General features: G+C 40.0%; 1 protein-coding gene across 1 annotated transcript in view; it reads left to right on the forward strand.

Annotated features, from left to right (window-relative positions):
* OCA2 (OCA2 melanosomal transmembrane protein) overlaps positions 1–14,379 on the forward strand; it is a gene marked incomplete at its 5' end in the record, with an annotated part of 243,872 nt that overhangs the window by 12,306 nt on the left and 217,187 nt on the right. The window contains 2 exons of the mRNA XM_083361506.1: positions 8,820–8,918; positions 12,497–12,685. Of these exons, the coding sequence (XP_083217632.1) occupies positions 8,820–8,918; positions 12,497–12,685 (288 nt within the window). The remainder of the gene's footprint in view (positions 1–8,819; positions 8,919–12,496; positions 12,686–14,379) is intronic.

A 14,379-nucleotide genomic window follows, 5' to 3' on the forward strand; every position in this document is an offset into this window, starting at 1 on the left:
TGGAATGGGTCCGGTGAAGACTTGGGGGAAGATGGCTGGAATGGGTCTGGTGAAAGATGGCCAAGCTACAGGCCGAGTGGACTTTGGAGCCCACATGATGGTGGCTCGTCCAAGGGAGCCACTGGTGACATGAGGTGGGCTCATGGCAGCAGGAGGCCAACACCAGATGGGAGAGAAGATATGGAAGGTCATGATGCCAAATGTGGCTGAAGCTGAGTTCCCACTAATCTCCCCTGGAGTGGAACCCGCTCAAGTACCGAGGTAGAAAGAGAAGCGAGCCACAGAATGGGAAGAATCAGTGCAATGGAGGTACTTAATGGCCTGCCGCAGCCCATTGTCAAGCAGCTAAGAGAGAGGTTCCTCAGCCTGGAACTGCAAGGGGGAGAGCCAGCATGGAAACTGGAATGGGATCCAGCCAACCTGCGGCAACTGTTTTGGGGACGTTGCCTCAGCCCCGACAAAGAATGGGACATGCATTTTGGCCAACCCAGAGGGAGAAGTGGCAGAATGGGTGATGGGGCTTCATGATGAAGGAGCCCCCAAGTTGGGAGATCCTAATGCTTTCCTGGGAGACCTCAGGGTCTGCTTTGGAGACAACATGCAAGCTGGCATGCAGAATTTGAAATCCGTGCCATCAGACAAGGAAGCAGGCTGGTGATGGAGTATATTCGAGAATTCTGGAGATTGGCGGGGAGGCTGAGACATTGGCCAGAGCGACTCTTTGTCCACTACTTCTGAGATGGCCTGAACAGGGAACTATATCACACATGCCTGCCTCAAGGACTACCACATCAGATCTAAGACTGGCACCAAACAGCAACAAATGTGGAACTGGACCTGATGGAGTACAAGAGGCACGGAGGGCCCAAAATCTGCCCAAAGAAGAGTTAGGGGAGATGCCTGCTGGGTCAGAAGCCACCTGCCATTCTGGCTCCTGGTCCCACCAACCCTCCAAGGCATCCACCTGGCCCCTGTTTTTGATGCAGCCAGAAGGGTCATTGAGCAGCAATCTGCCTAGCACTGGTTCCTAGGGGAACTCCAAGAACACCAACTCCCCAAACCATAAAGAAGGCTCCCAAGAAGGGGAAATCTTGAGTGGTGCACCAGGTCATTGAGGTCTCAGCCTTGCATAGAAAAGGAGACAAGTTGCAGTTGAACTTCTATGACAGTGAAAACTCAGGTGGAAATTGTAGTGCCTAGCTTGAGAGTGAGGGGAATGGTGAAGGCCCTGATAGACTCCAGCTGCACCAGATGCTTGGTCAGCTTGCAGATGGTAGGCAACCTGGGGTTGCGGGTGTGGAATCTGCACCAGCCTTTGAAGTTTGAGCAAGTTGATGGTTCTATGATAGGGAGATTGCCTGCCTCCTACCTGAGCCGGTGCTCCTAAAATTAGGTGAGTATGAAGAAACCATTTGATTCGTGGTGACATTGAGGATGGCTCAGGCCATGATATTGGGGCTAGCCTGGTTAGCAAAGTGGCGCCCTACCATGCATTGGAGAAGGGACAGGAGAAGTGTAGTAAGGGCGAATATGGGTCCCACTCCCTTGGGGGAAAAGTGCTCAGAGCTAAACATCAAAGGGAGGAAAGGAAGAAAGCCAAGAGTACAAAGGGGGTGTCAAAATGTCAGAGAGTCCAGACATTCCCAAAGAATACCAGGATTTAGTGGAGGTGTTCAGTGAGAAATAATATGACACCTTGCTCCCCCATTGTCCCACAGACTACACAATTGAGTTCTTGCCTGGAGTGAAACTCCCCAAGCCAAACATTACCACCTAGTAAGGTGTCAAAAACATGATGACCAAAAAAACCACCCTGTTCAAGGTTGCAATTGCACTGAAATGACTTATGACCATTTTTCAAACTTATGACCATTGCAACATGCCCATGGTCATGTGATTTATATTTGGATGCTTGGCAACTGATTCATATTTATGATGGCCACAGTGTCCCAGGGTCATGTGATTCCCCTTCTGCAACCTTTTGACAAGCAAAATCAATGGCAGGGCTGCTGGTGGCTAAGTGCTAAGGTGGGACTTCCTTCCCTCCCTCCCTCCTTCCTTGCCTCCCATCTCCTTCTGAAGGAAGAATTTGAACTCCCCTCGTATTTTCCCTTTTCCATATATTCATCAAACAAGGAAAAGCCTCCAGAGACAAAAAAGAAAAGCTGCTGAGGGAGCTTGCTTAAAAAGGTGCATTCCCCTTTAAGAATTAGCTACTGGCTAGAAAGGAAAGTTAAGGAGTTGGCAGCCCACACTTAAGGAAGAAAAAAATGTAGTAAGTACTGGCTGCTGGCTAAGGTAGCCTCCCCAAATGGCTCCATTCATAAGTAAAGGAATGCTACAGGCAAAATCCATTGGGGGGGGGAAATACTTCAAAATCCCTTGCAGCAAAACTTACAGCTAACAATAGCAGAGCAATAGAAGCTAACATGAGACATCAGCCATCAGCCAAATAGAAATTGCCAAACACTCCTTAAGAACACAAAGCCCACATTGCACAAATCCCAGAACTTCAAAGTCACAAAAGCACATAAGAATCCTTTCATTCTCCATCTCCCTCCCTCCCTCCATGCCTCACCTCCAGCCGGTGCTGCCTTTCTTCATTGCTGCCTTTTTTCAATTCTTGTGGAGGGCAACTCCTCCCCCACTGTGTTTCTTGCCTGTTTGTTGCTGTCAGCACAGGTGGCTGCCACAGAAGTTGTAGATCAGCTCATGGCTGGCCTGCTTGATCTCCTCTCTTTTTCCCTCCCCTTCTCCTTCTTTCCCTTTGGTGCAGTTAGAGCTGACTGCCTCCTCCCAAGGCTGCCTTTTTTATCTCTCCCTCTCCTGCCACAACTGCCTCCTGTCTCCGTCCCCCTCCTTCTCCTTTCTCATCCGGGTAAGCCAGAAATGAGCCTGGGGCCTTTGCCTTGCCCCAGCCACTCTTCAGTTCTGGAGGACTCTCTCACAGTAAGTCCTGCACTGCGCTGGCTCATTCCCTCCCCCACTACACCTAGCTGGGCTGGGCCACATACCACCTGCCATGTGCTAATGTACCGCAGGTGGTACACGTATCACCGGTTGAAAAGCCCTGCTCTACAAAGTGTAAATGACTGAAAGCAAAGCATAAACCTACTGTATATCTGACAGACCCTAAGCTTACTCAGGATCAATTGTCATTGAGAAAAGCTTACTCAAGTGCACAAACGTCTAATCAAAGCAGATTCATTGCTACAGATAATGAAACTGATCATAATTTATTCAACTTGTCTGCTGCCTAATTCACAATAACTGAGTGGCAAATCAACTGTAAAATAAATTACAATAAAACCAATAAAACATAAAAAATAATGATAAAAAATGAAAATGAAGTGAAGATCTTACTCTCCCTTACCAAAGACCTGGGTGAAGAAAACACAGTTCATAAATTGATAGAGGAGAATATTTGTAGCTCAGGGTTGAAATGAGGCCTCCTTGGTGTTCTCTAAGTTTGTTTTCTTGCAGATGTTTCATTACCCAAACTAGGTAACATAATCAGTGCTAACCGGAAGTGAGGTTTGCTCTCATTTTATATTCTAGTTGCTTGCCCTGTCAATGTTGGTGAGAGTGGTCCTTTGGTTCAGTTATTTATTGTTAGCTTGTTTGGCAATCCCTTGATTGAGTATTGTTTGCTTTGTGATTGTAACTCTAACATTAATGTTAGTATTAATCTTTGCTCATCTGGGTGTTTATTGCTAGTGGGAGGTGTTTTAGTCTTTTTGTTCCCTTTTTGGCTTGTTGATTGTCTCTTTTGAATGATATGTAGATGTTGTTTATCTCTATGTGCATGTTAATGTCTGATTTGTCAGTGTGCCAGGCTACTAGGAATTCTCTAATGTTTTTGCACTTGGCTTCATCTAGGATAGTCGGTTGGTTCTTGACATTTCAGTTGCTGTTTATTGATTTACATCTATTTATCTAATTCATGACCTCCTGGCTTTGATTCCTCAGTCTTGATAGACTACTGGGTGATTTCTATTTCCTGTTTACAAACTCTCCAATCAGTCTCAAATGGGAAGGGCATTTTATTTTATACGGCTGGAATTCTCTCTTTGATCTCAGAGAAGAAATTATATTTACCAGTACATGATTCCACTAAATCCAGGATACTTCCTAGATGCCATAAGACTGCAGTTTATTGTGTTATTTCTTGTATTTTTCCATTTCAGACTGAATTGCTGTAAATTATAGAAGGAAGAGATGGAAATGCACTGGAAAATAAAGAGAATGATAATATTAATGCTGTCATGTTACTAAGCTGATAAAATTCAAGGACTTGTCCAGGCAATCATCAAGAGTCAACATTGACTTGAAGGCACAACAATGAATGAATGAATACAAATTAAATTTTATTTATTTTTTTAAAAAAATCAAGTCATGCAGCACTGATGAAAAAGTGTCTAAATTTCTCCCTTTCCACTGGTGAAGACATCATATATGTCAGTGCCTTTTCTGGCTCTTAAGAAACAGAAAGAACAAAGTGTTTGTGCTCTCTTGTTATAGAAGCTTTGCAGTAAAAAACTTGTCAAATTCTCTTTTCATGGCTCATTGATTGCAAGCAGTCTTTGAACATACCTGCCTATTATCTATTGTTATGGACCCTATTTGGATGATCAGCTATTCCCAGCATAACTATGTTTTGTGATGGTACAAAAGCCAGACTATAGGATGGATTTAAAATTAAATTAACATCATACATCTGGTATGTTACCAGTGAATAAGAGCAATACATGTAGTCCTCAACATATGACACAATTGGACTAATATTTCTGCTGTTAAGCAAGGTGGTTGTTAAATGATTTTCAACCAATTTTGGGCTCTTTTTGCCATGGTTAAGTGAATCATACGGTCAAAATGAATCTGGCTTCTCCCATTGGGTTTGCTTGTTGGAAGCTGGCTGGGAAGGTTGCAAATGGCAATCACATAATATCTGGATACTAGAAATGTAATAAATGCATGCTAGTTGCCAAGTGCCCAAATTTTAATCATGTGATCATGTGGCCATAAATGTGAGGACTATGATGGAAGGTGTTGAAGCTATAGGAACCTTGGGAGAGCAATCATACGATATTAGAATTCAACATTATGCGAGCATAAGCAATACAACTTAGTCAAATTAGAGTCTTGAACTTTAAGAAAGCTAATTTCAATAAACTTAGAGAGAGCTTGGGAAGGATTCCATGGATGAGAATCCTCAAGGGAAAAACAACTCAAGAAGCTTAAGAAATTTTGAAAAGTGAGATTATAGAAGCCCAGTCTAGCACAATACCAATAAAGAAGAAAAATAACAGTTCTCAAAAGAAACCAGCATGGCTGCATAAAGAACTCTCCAATAAACTGAAGAAAGACAAAAAGGAAAAGTATAAAAAGTGGAAAGAGGGGCACATAACTAAGGCAGGATATCAGCAAATAGCCCGAGCCTGCAAAGATAAAGTGAGGAAAGCTAAACCTCAAAATGAAGTAAGGCTTGCAACAAAAATCAAAAATAACAAAAAAGCTTCTTTCAACCTGTAAAAAAGAAGAAAAACATCAGGGAAATGATTGGTACATTAGTGGGAGAAAGTGGCAAGAAGGTGACAAACAACAGGGAGTAAGCAGAACTACTTAACTCATTTTTGCATCTGTCTTTACAGAAAGGGAAAAACAGTTCAATGTATCAAAACAGTACCATAAAAAAGAGATTAGAAACACAAGTTAAAATAGGCAAGAAAATGATAAGTGAACACCTGTCTAGATGAATTCAGATCACCAGGACCAGATGGATTATACCCCAAGGTTCTGAAGGAACTGGCAGATGTGATCTCAGAACCACTGAACTGTATCTTTCAATGATCCTGAAGCACTAGGGAACTACCAGAGGACTGGAAAAGAGCTGATATAGTTCCCATCTTCAAAAAAGGAAAAACATAAATCCAGGAAACTACAGACCTATCAGCCTGACCTCAATACCTGGGAAGATTCTGGAAAAGATAAGCAAGCAATGAATCAGCAAATACCTAGAGGGAAACAAAGTCATTACTAAAAGCCAACATGGGTTTGTCAAAAATAGATCATGCCAGACAAATCTTACTGCATTCTTTGACAAGTTGACCAAATTAGTGCAGAGCTTTTCAATCTTTTCACCCATTGTACCACTTTTAGGATATGGCAACATCTGAGTACCACCAGTCGCCTAGCAAGGTGTCAAAAACTTGATGACCAAAAAAAAAAAAGAGGAAAAAAGTGATGAAGTACAGGTAGTCCTCAACTTACAAAAGATCACATGAAGTGTTAATACCACTTTATAATGCCTTGGTAAAGCCACACTTGGAATACTGGATCCAGTTTTGATCACCACAGTGTAAAAAAAATGTTGAGACTCTAGAAAGAGTACAGAGAAGAGCAACAAAGATGATTAGTGGACTGAAGTCTAAAACATAAAAAGAACAGTTGCTTGAGTTGGGCATGTCTTGTTTAATGAAAAGAAGGATGTGGGGTGACATGATAGCAGTGTTCCAATATCTCAGGGATTACCACAAAGAAGAGGGAATCAAGCTATTTTCCAAAGCACCTGAGGGCAGAACAAGAAGCAATAGATGGAAACTAATCAAGGTGAGAAGCAACCTAGAACTAAGGAGAAATTTCCTGACAGTTAGACCAATTCATCATTGGAACAATGTGCCTCCAAAAGTTGTGAATGCTCCAATACTTGAAGTTTTTAAGAAGAGATTGGACAACCATTTATCTGAAATGGCATAGGGTTTCCTGCCTGAGCATGGGGTTGGACTATAAGACCTTCAAGGTCCCTTCCAACTCTTATTCTATTCTTGTCTGTCTGGTTACAAGTCACTTTTTTCAGTGCTATTGTAACTTCATTAAACTAATGGTTGTACGTCAACTACCTACATTTAAGAACAATCACCTTTTCAGTAAGTATACTTTTTGCTAATCCATTTCCTCAAGAGGAAAAGCATGCAAAACCTACTTCCAGATAGCCAAGCCAACCATATATACTCATCACATAAGTTTCAAAGTTTTTGTTGCAATGAGTAGCAAGGTTTCCATGCTAAGTACATTCCATACAAGTTCTCTAGATGAGACATGTCAAACGTGCGTCATCACGTGATGTTGCACAACATATCGAAACTTTTCCCCCAGTGCTGCCAATGGGGTGGGTGCAGTTTCCTTGTGATGCATCCGGCCCGTGGGCCAGCAGTTTGACACCCCTGCTCTAAATTATCAAAAAAAAAAAAAGCCTCAACTGGAATGTTCTACTCAGCCAAAATGACTAAATTTACAGGCATACAGAACTATTTTTTCTACCCAGTCCATGTTTATGAAGCAATTATATTCATCAGTCATTGAGGACTAATGGAAATTTTAGCAACAAAGCACAACCATGACTGAATAAATTCTGTTACAATATCAATCCGGGGAGATTGCCAAGGTTTCCATATTTTGACAAATCACTGGTAGCTTCTAAGCTCTACAATTGCATTTGAGCTTGATAACAGAAAGAAGTTTAACCTTAATGCCTAGAAACCCTTTCTGGCTTTTTACTGAAAAAAAAGGAAGATGAATTTGTAATTTATAGGTTTGAAAATTAGAAACAGTACTTTATAGAAAAAAGGAAATTATGAAAAAAACTTAGAAAGGGTATAAAACATAAATGCATTTATAACCTCTGTCAAAAGGACTGGACACCTCTTTTTATTATCTGTTTTCTTTTCTATTTCTATTTCTTTTCCTGTTTTCTTTTATATATATTCACTATACTTTGTTAAATTCTATTTGTAATATTTCCATTGTTTTTATCTTGTTAAAAATATCTTCACACAAATTTATACTAGAAAAATAGAAAAGGTTAATCTAATGAGATTCAACTGTAATTGATGGTGCTATAATTTAAAACATATTAGTCTCATTTTCAAAAGTATTTTATTATGTTATTACTGTAAAATGTATAATTGCCTCCATTTTAAAAATGATTGGTAGTACATCAGAACTCCATTTTTCAAGCTATACAGTGTTTACTCTGTACATGTTTATATCAAACTCTTTTTTTCCACAGCATACCTCCTAACCATAAATACGGTAAGATGGTTTACAAAGATTTAATAAACCGTTTTTCAGTAGCAGTAATATTGTTTTGCATTATTGCAGCTGGAAAGGTAAGATAGATTAAGCAAACCATATTGTTTTGCCTCCATCGGTACATTTCAACTTCTTTCAATATTTTAGGCTTTAAAAATACAGCTGACAGAATTTTCCCAACAGCTAGATCAAAAAGTAGTTTATAGCTGTGAGGGCCACAAATATTACATTAAAAATGGCTGGAAGCATTAACATTATAAATGGATTTTAAAAGGAATGTATTCATTGGGCCAAGTGAGAGATGTACAATGTGGAAATATATATAAAAAATCTGACAAGGTCTTGGCCTATATAAAATTTCAGAGAAATAATTGAAAACAATATTTCCTTTTGATTATGTTTTAGAAAAACAAAGTATGAGAAACATAAAGTAGAATAACTGCTTTCTTGATTACTTTGATCAGAAATTGAGAAAATGTATTTTGATATATGGGCAGATGCTTCTTGGGAAAAAGAGATTTGTAAGAAAAGCAATGTTATTGCTATAAGAGGAAGTGAAAATGAAAAACTGAGATAATATTGCTTGCCAGTTCTAACATAAATCCTTAAATTAATATATTTACTTACGGTAATCTAATATTAAATCAGTTTATTTACTGACATTTGAACCACATATACTGCTTTGGAGAGGTGATTACCCTAACAATTAACAATTACTTTTTTTAAAGGTATCATTGCAGTTTGCCCAAATTCTTCAGCACAAGTTCAGAAGATAGCTGTTTTACAGAAAGGACACCTCTCTTGAAAGTTTCCACTAAAGGCAATGGGTAAGAGTTTTTTTTAAAAATGTGTATCTTATTTGATACTGAACCCCAGTATATATTATTAACAGCTGAAATCATAACTACTTTGAAGGGGGCTCATCCCTATGCTTCTATATCATAAATGACCTAAACATTAAAGAAAGAAATGCTAAGTATATACTGCTTTACATTTGTAAAGAAACTTACATTAAATTCATTAATAACTCAACAAAGCAATGCTGACATTCTCTTTCTTCTATAATAAAACAACTATTGTAGACTCCCTGCAACTTATCAAATAATGCGGTGTTCTGTGCTGGTCAAGGATTTACAAAGACATTAATGAACAGTAGAAGTATGTAATCATTTTTGAAAATATATTTGTAGCCTTCCTTCTATCTGGCTAAGATATATAAGTTTCCTTGGAGCTATCCTTGGAAAGCAATTCTTCTTCCTCCTAAAATCTGGGATAACCTGAGATTACTCAGGAGAATTCCTGACCTGGAAATACTTTATTTAGCCATTTCCCCAAGGATGACATGGATGATTCCATGGGATAGACTCGTGGTTGACTGATAACAACTAATAGGCTCAAAATGGAGCTTCCTGTGGACCAGATCATGAGTGAACCCAATCTAACTCTAGGAAATATTATAGCATATTGATTTTCAGTTTATTTTGCTATTTTGATTTGTATCATTTTCTTTTTATGATGGTTTTTGATATATTTGTACACTGCTCAGAATCATTGTGAATTTGATGGCCATTGTTATGTATATATGTATATAGGGGATGTTACACAGAGATAGCCACTGACACCACCAGGTGGCAGGGTGCCCTGTCAGGATTGGCAGGGCAGTCTTTGGCGGGAAATCCGGACAATGGGATTGGTTCCAAGTATACCTGGCTAGGTATATAAGAGGGGCAGTTGCCCCTTTGTTTGCCAAGTCTGTGCTTCATCAATAAAGAATGTTATGCTGAACCCAGTTGTCCTGCGTTGTCCATCTTGGCCATGTGGTCCAGAGCCCACGACTTAACAGTGGTGATGAGGATGGGATGCTGTTTCAATCAGAGCTGAAGTCACTCGGAAGCGGGAAAGGCAGAAAAAATTTCTGAGACCTTTCTAATGAAGCAGCATTCAAGGACTGGTGCAACATGGCTAAATTCGGAGTGACCAGTGAATTTTGTTTCAACATCGACGAGCCAGAGCAATGGGAAGTGCATCTGGGACGAGTCAAAGGGTTCCTGATGATCAACAAGATCACAGATGATAAGATGAAAGCAGTGGCGCTTTTGTGCCTAAGCGGTCAGGACATGTATGATGTGGCTGTTGGTCTGTGCTCACTGACACCCGTCGAAAACGTCTCTTATGCTGATTTAAAAAAGAAGTTGGAGGAGCATTTCATGCCGGTGAGAGCTCCAATCTATTGGCGGCACCAATTCATCCAGTGCAGCCAGCAACCAGGTGAGCCGACCTCGCAATTCATCTCGGCGCTGAGACAGGATGCTTGCCAGTGCAAATTTCCTGATCTTGAAGACAGGATCAGGGATCGAGTGGTGTTTGGACTAAGAGACCAGCAATGCCGACAAAAGATCCTCGCAAAGCCACCGATGAATCTGCAGGAGGTTTTAGATGAGGTGATGGCTCACAAAGCAGCCAATGACTCTGGCAAGCACACACACTGCAATAGCAGCAGCTCAGGAGTGACCATACATCATGAGTGTGCTTCGAGTGGCGGAAGCAGCAACCTGGACGGAGAGGCAGAGGTAGATGCGGTATAGCATAGACCTGAGAAGCATCCACCATGGCGGGACAACGACAGAGGCCAGCGGAGACAATCATCAGCCAACAAAAGCACAGCGGAAGGGGAGCCAACTCATCCAACCAGAAATGTGCCAGCTGTGGGGGAAACCATCCATGAGTGACCTGCCGGTTCAAATCCGTGAAGATCCATTCCTGCGGCAAGACGGGGCACATTGCAGCCGTCTGCCAGAATCGAAGCAGAGACAGCCTGAACGAATTACAAGCTATGACATCGGAGCTTGAAGGTACTGTTCTCCCTCGGCACAAACCCCGGCACAATTCTTCAATCCCTGGAAAGAGCAGATGGACCATGTCTCACACGGAAGTCCATCAGCTTCTCAAACCAAAAATAATAATACAGGTCCATCTGCAAGGGGTACCCTGCACGATGGAGCTGGACTCCGGCTATGCAGTCTCAATAATCTCCTATGAGACATTTAAAAGAATTTGTGATCGGAGTAGGCAGAGGGTTCCCTTAAAGCCCACCAGTTTACAGCTGTCAGATTTTCAGCACACCCCTATTAAAATCAGGGGAAAAGCCTCCGTGCTTGTGGGGTTTAAGGACTTCCAGGGTCCCTTAACTATTTTGGTGACTGATGGGCGGAGAACTAGTTTAGTAGGGCTGGATTGGTTTGATGCCCTGGGCATTTGGTTGGGGGGAGTGAATAGCATCCAGCACAAACGTCTTGAATCTGTTTGTAATGAATTTGCAGACGTATTCAATGACAGGCTGGGAAAGTACATGGGTCCTCCCATTAAATTCAAACTAAACCCGAACATTCCACTGGTTCGTATCAAGCCCCGAAGAGTCCCATTCGCTGTCAAACATAAGATTGAGAGCGAACTGGACAAACTGGTGGAACAGGGAGTGTTAGAACCGGTGGACGGGGGAGACTGGGAAACCCCAATTGTGACACCGTTAAAGGCAAATGGAGAAATGAGAATATGTGCTGATTATAAGGCCACGGTAAACCGAGCCTTAAATCCACACGCTTACCCGGTTCCGTCGGTCTGGCAAGTCCTCGCTGCTGTCCATGGTGGTGCTCTTTTTGCAAAACTTGATTTGGCGCAAGCGTATCAGCAGCTGTCAGTTTCTAAGGAAGCGGCTGACGCTCAAACAATAGTGACACATAGAGGAGCTTTCCGAGTTAACCAGTTACAGTTCGGTATCTCAGTAGCTCCTGGGATTTTTCAAGAAGTGATGGAGAGGACTCTGAAGGGCATTCCTGGTGTATGTCCCTATTTTGACGATGTCCTCATCGCTGGGGAATCAGAAGAGATCTTGGCTGACAGTTTATAATATTGTTTTTTTTATATGTGTCTCTTGCAAGCAAATTATATCTATATTTAATTTCTGTTGTTTCCTAAAAAAATGCTTCTTTTTGATGGGGAATTTAGTACGTTTATATTCATTGAAAAAATTCCATTTTCTTTCTCCATTTCAGTTATATATATTTAGGTCTAGTAGATCTCGTAATCCTCTGTTCTCTGGCCATTCCCTCGCTCTCTTGCTCAGATTTCTCTTTCTGTTCTAATTGTGTAGGTGCTTCTTCAGTTGCCGCTTCTGTTCATTTCTGTTCTTTTCTCTCAGCATTGTTACTTATTGCAAAGGTATAAATAACACATTAAGTTATATTCCTTACAGGTTTAAGGAAGTATCATGCTCACAGGCAGATATATTCTAAAAGGATTAGCATCCTTGATTTCTGCTGTTCTTCAGTAGCCTTAGCTCTCAATGGACAAATTTGAGAAGATCAGGCCATAATTTATATTAATAGCTGTCCATGATGTTTTATAGGTTAAAGTATACAGATGTCCATAATACAGATTTCATCACAGATGACTCTTGGGAAAACAGTTCTGCCGAATTTGAGCAGAGGTCTCTGCCAGGAAGTGAAATGACCAGCTTGTCCAGATCTGCTTCCTGCTCAGAAAAATGTGAAATATTGGACAATTTTCATGTCAAATTCAATTTATCCAAGATGAGGTATTGTACTGAGATTTTTTTTCTTTTCAGCAAATAAGTAAAGTAACACTCCTTTGCTAGAACTTGCTATTGATTCAAGCAAAACTTTCCAATGAGATAGATAATAACATCTAGTCACATTTATAGTCATATTAAAATACTACAATACTGGAATATAACCTCCTTTATCTCCCTACAAAATATTTTATGTGAAAGGATGCCCTTTTTATTTTAACCATGCTGTGAAATTTTAAATAGGCTTTGGTTGCTGGAAGATTATTGTTTTTATTTATGTTTAAGTGTTTTTTAATTATGCTTTGATTTGTATTCTCAGTTACATTAATTTACTTTATCACATTAAGGTGTGTGATAAAGTAAACAAATAATCCTAGCTATATATTTAGAAATAAGCCCTACAGAGTTTAATGAGAGAAATTTTCTCTCAACTTTGCTTAGGCCCTTATCTGCATTTGAAAGCATGATTTGATTTAAGGAATCTGTTTAATCTATGGAATTAGTAAAGTAAAAAAACTCATAATTTTGCATACTATGTAACTGGTGACTAGTGGGAAAAAGAGATAGATTTAGTGATTTCTGCACCATGTGGTCAACTAGAAATCCATCCTGTGACAATTCTGTAACATGTACAAGTTTCAGTTATGTAGATATAAGTTTATTCCCTCTAAGCTGCTACCTTGCTAAGAAGCACCCACAAAAACATATTTCCTGTTATGTTGGAAACTATTCAGAAATAGTTCTTACTGATTTTTTTTTACTTGGAACAGAAAGATGTACTCTAATTAAGTAGATGAAAGGAAAAGAAACAGATTTAATTTTATTTCCAACTAGGCCTCAATACATTTTAAATATGTTTGCTCTTGAAAAGCATTGGAAATAAAGTAACTGTGCACTTTGTTTTCTATAATCTACTGGAAAACATCACTACTAATATGTGTATTTCTTAAAATCAATTACCCACTTAATGCCCCCACCCCTCCCACAGATGCCCACAGATGCCCAAACTACTTATCTACCCAAAATATTAAAGACATAACAAAATATCATATAGTTTAATAAAAGGTTTTACTTCAGTAAAAATACAGAAAATGGCAATATATATTTCTTGCAGATCATTAGTTATTTTGGTTCATTGCCTAATGCAGCAATGCATCTAGATTAGGGACATGGAAATCATTAAATATCTTGTGAGCTTTGCTGTCATCCTAGCTCATAATATATTAAAGTGTTTATAACCAGGACAATATAACCAGGGCATAACCAGGCCAATTATACTGTGTTGTGCTTACACAGCAATGATACAGAACAAAGAAAAGCTAGGCAGCTACTCTGTCTCAGAGTATAAATATGGATTGGTTGCTTCAAAGAGTCTACTGTGTGAAATGTGAATTTCTGAACAGGTTGCCATGCCTCACTAAGACTTTCTTCATAAAACAGTGCCAAATTTACACAACTGTAGGCAGTTGTGTAAATTTGGCTCTGTTTTATGAAGAAAGTCTTAGTGAGGCATGGCAACCTGTTCAGAAATTCACATTTCACACAGTAGACTCTTTGAAGCAACCAATCCATATTTATACTCTGAGACAGTAAAAGAATAAAAGAAGAATGTATTCTTGTTGGTACTGATGTAGTGACTAGTTGGAGCCAAAAACACAGCAGTGAATATTCTCTGTTGTTAATTACTGTCACATAGAACA

Source organism: Vipera ursinii, assembly GCF_947247035.1.
Source record: "Vipera ursinii genome assembly, chromosome: 4".
Classification (NCBI taxonomy): domain Eukaryota; kingdom Metazoa; phylum Chordata; class Lepidosauria; order Squamata; family Viperidae; genus Vipera; species Vipera ursinii.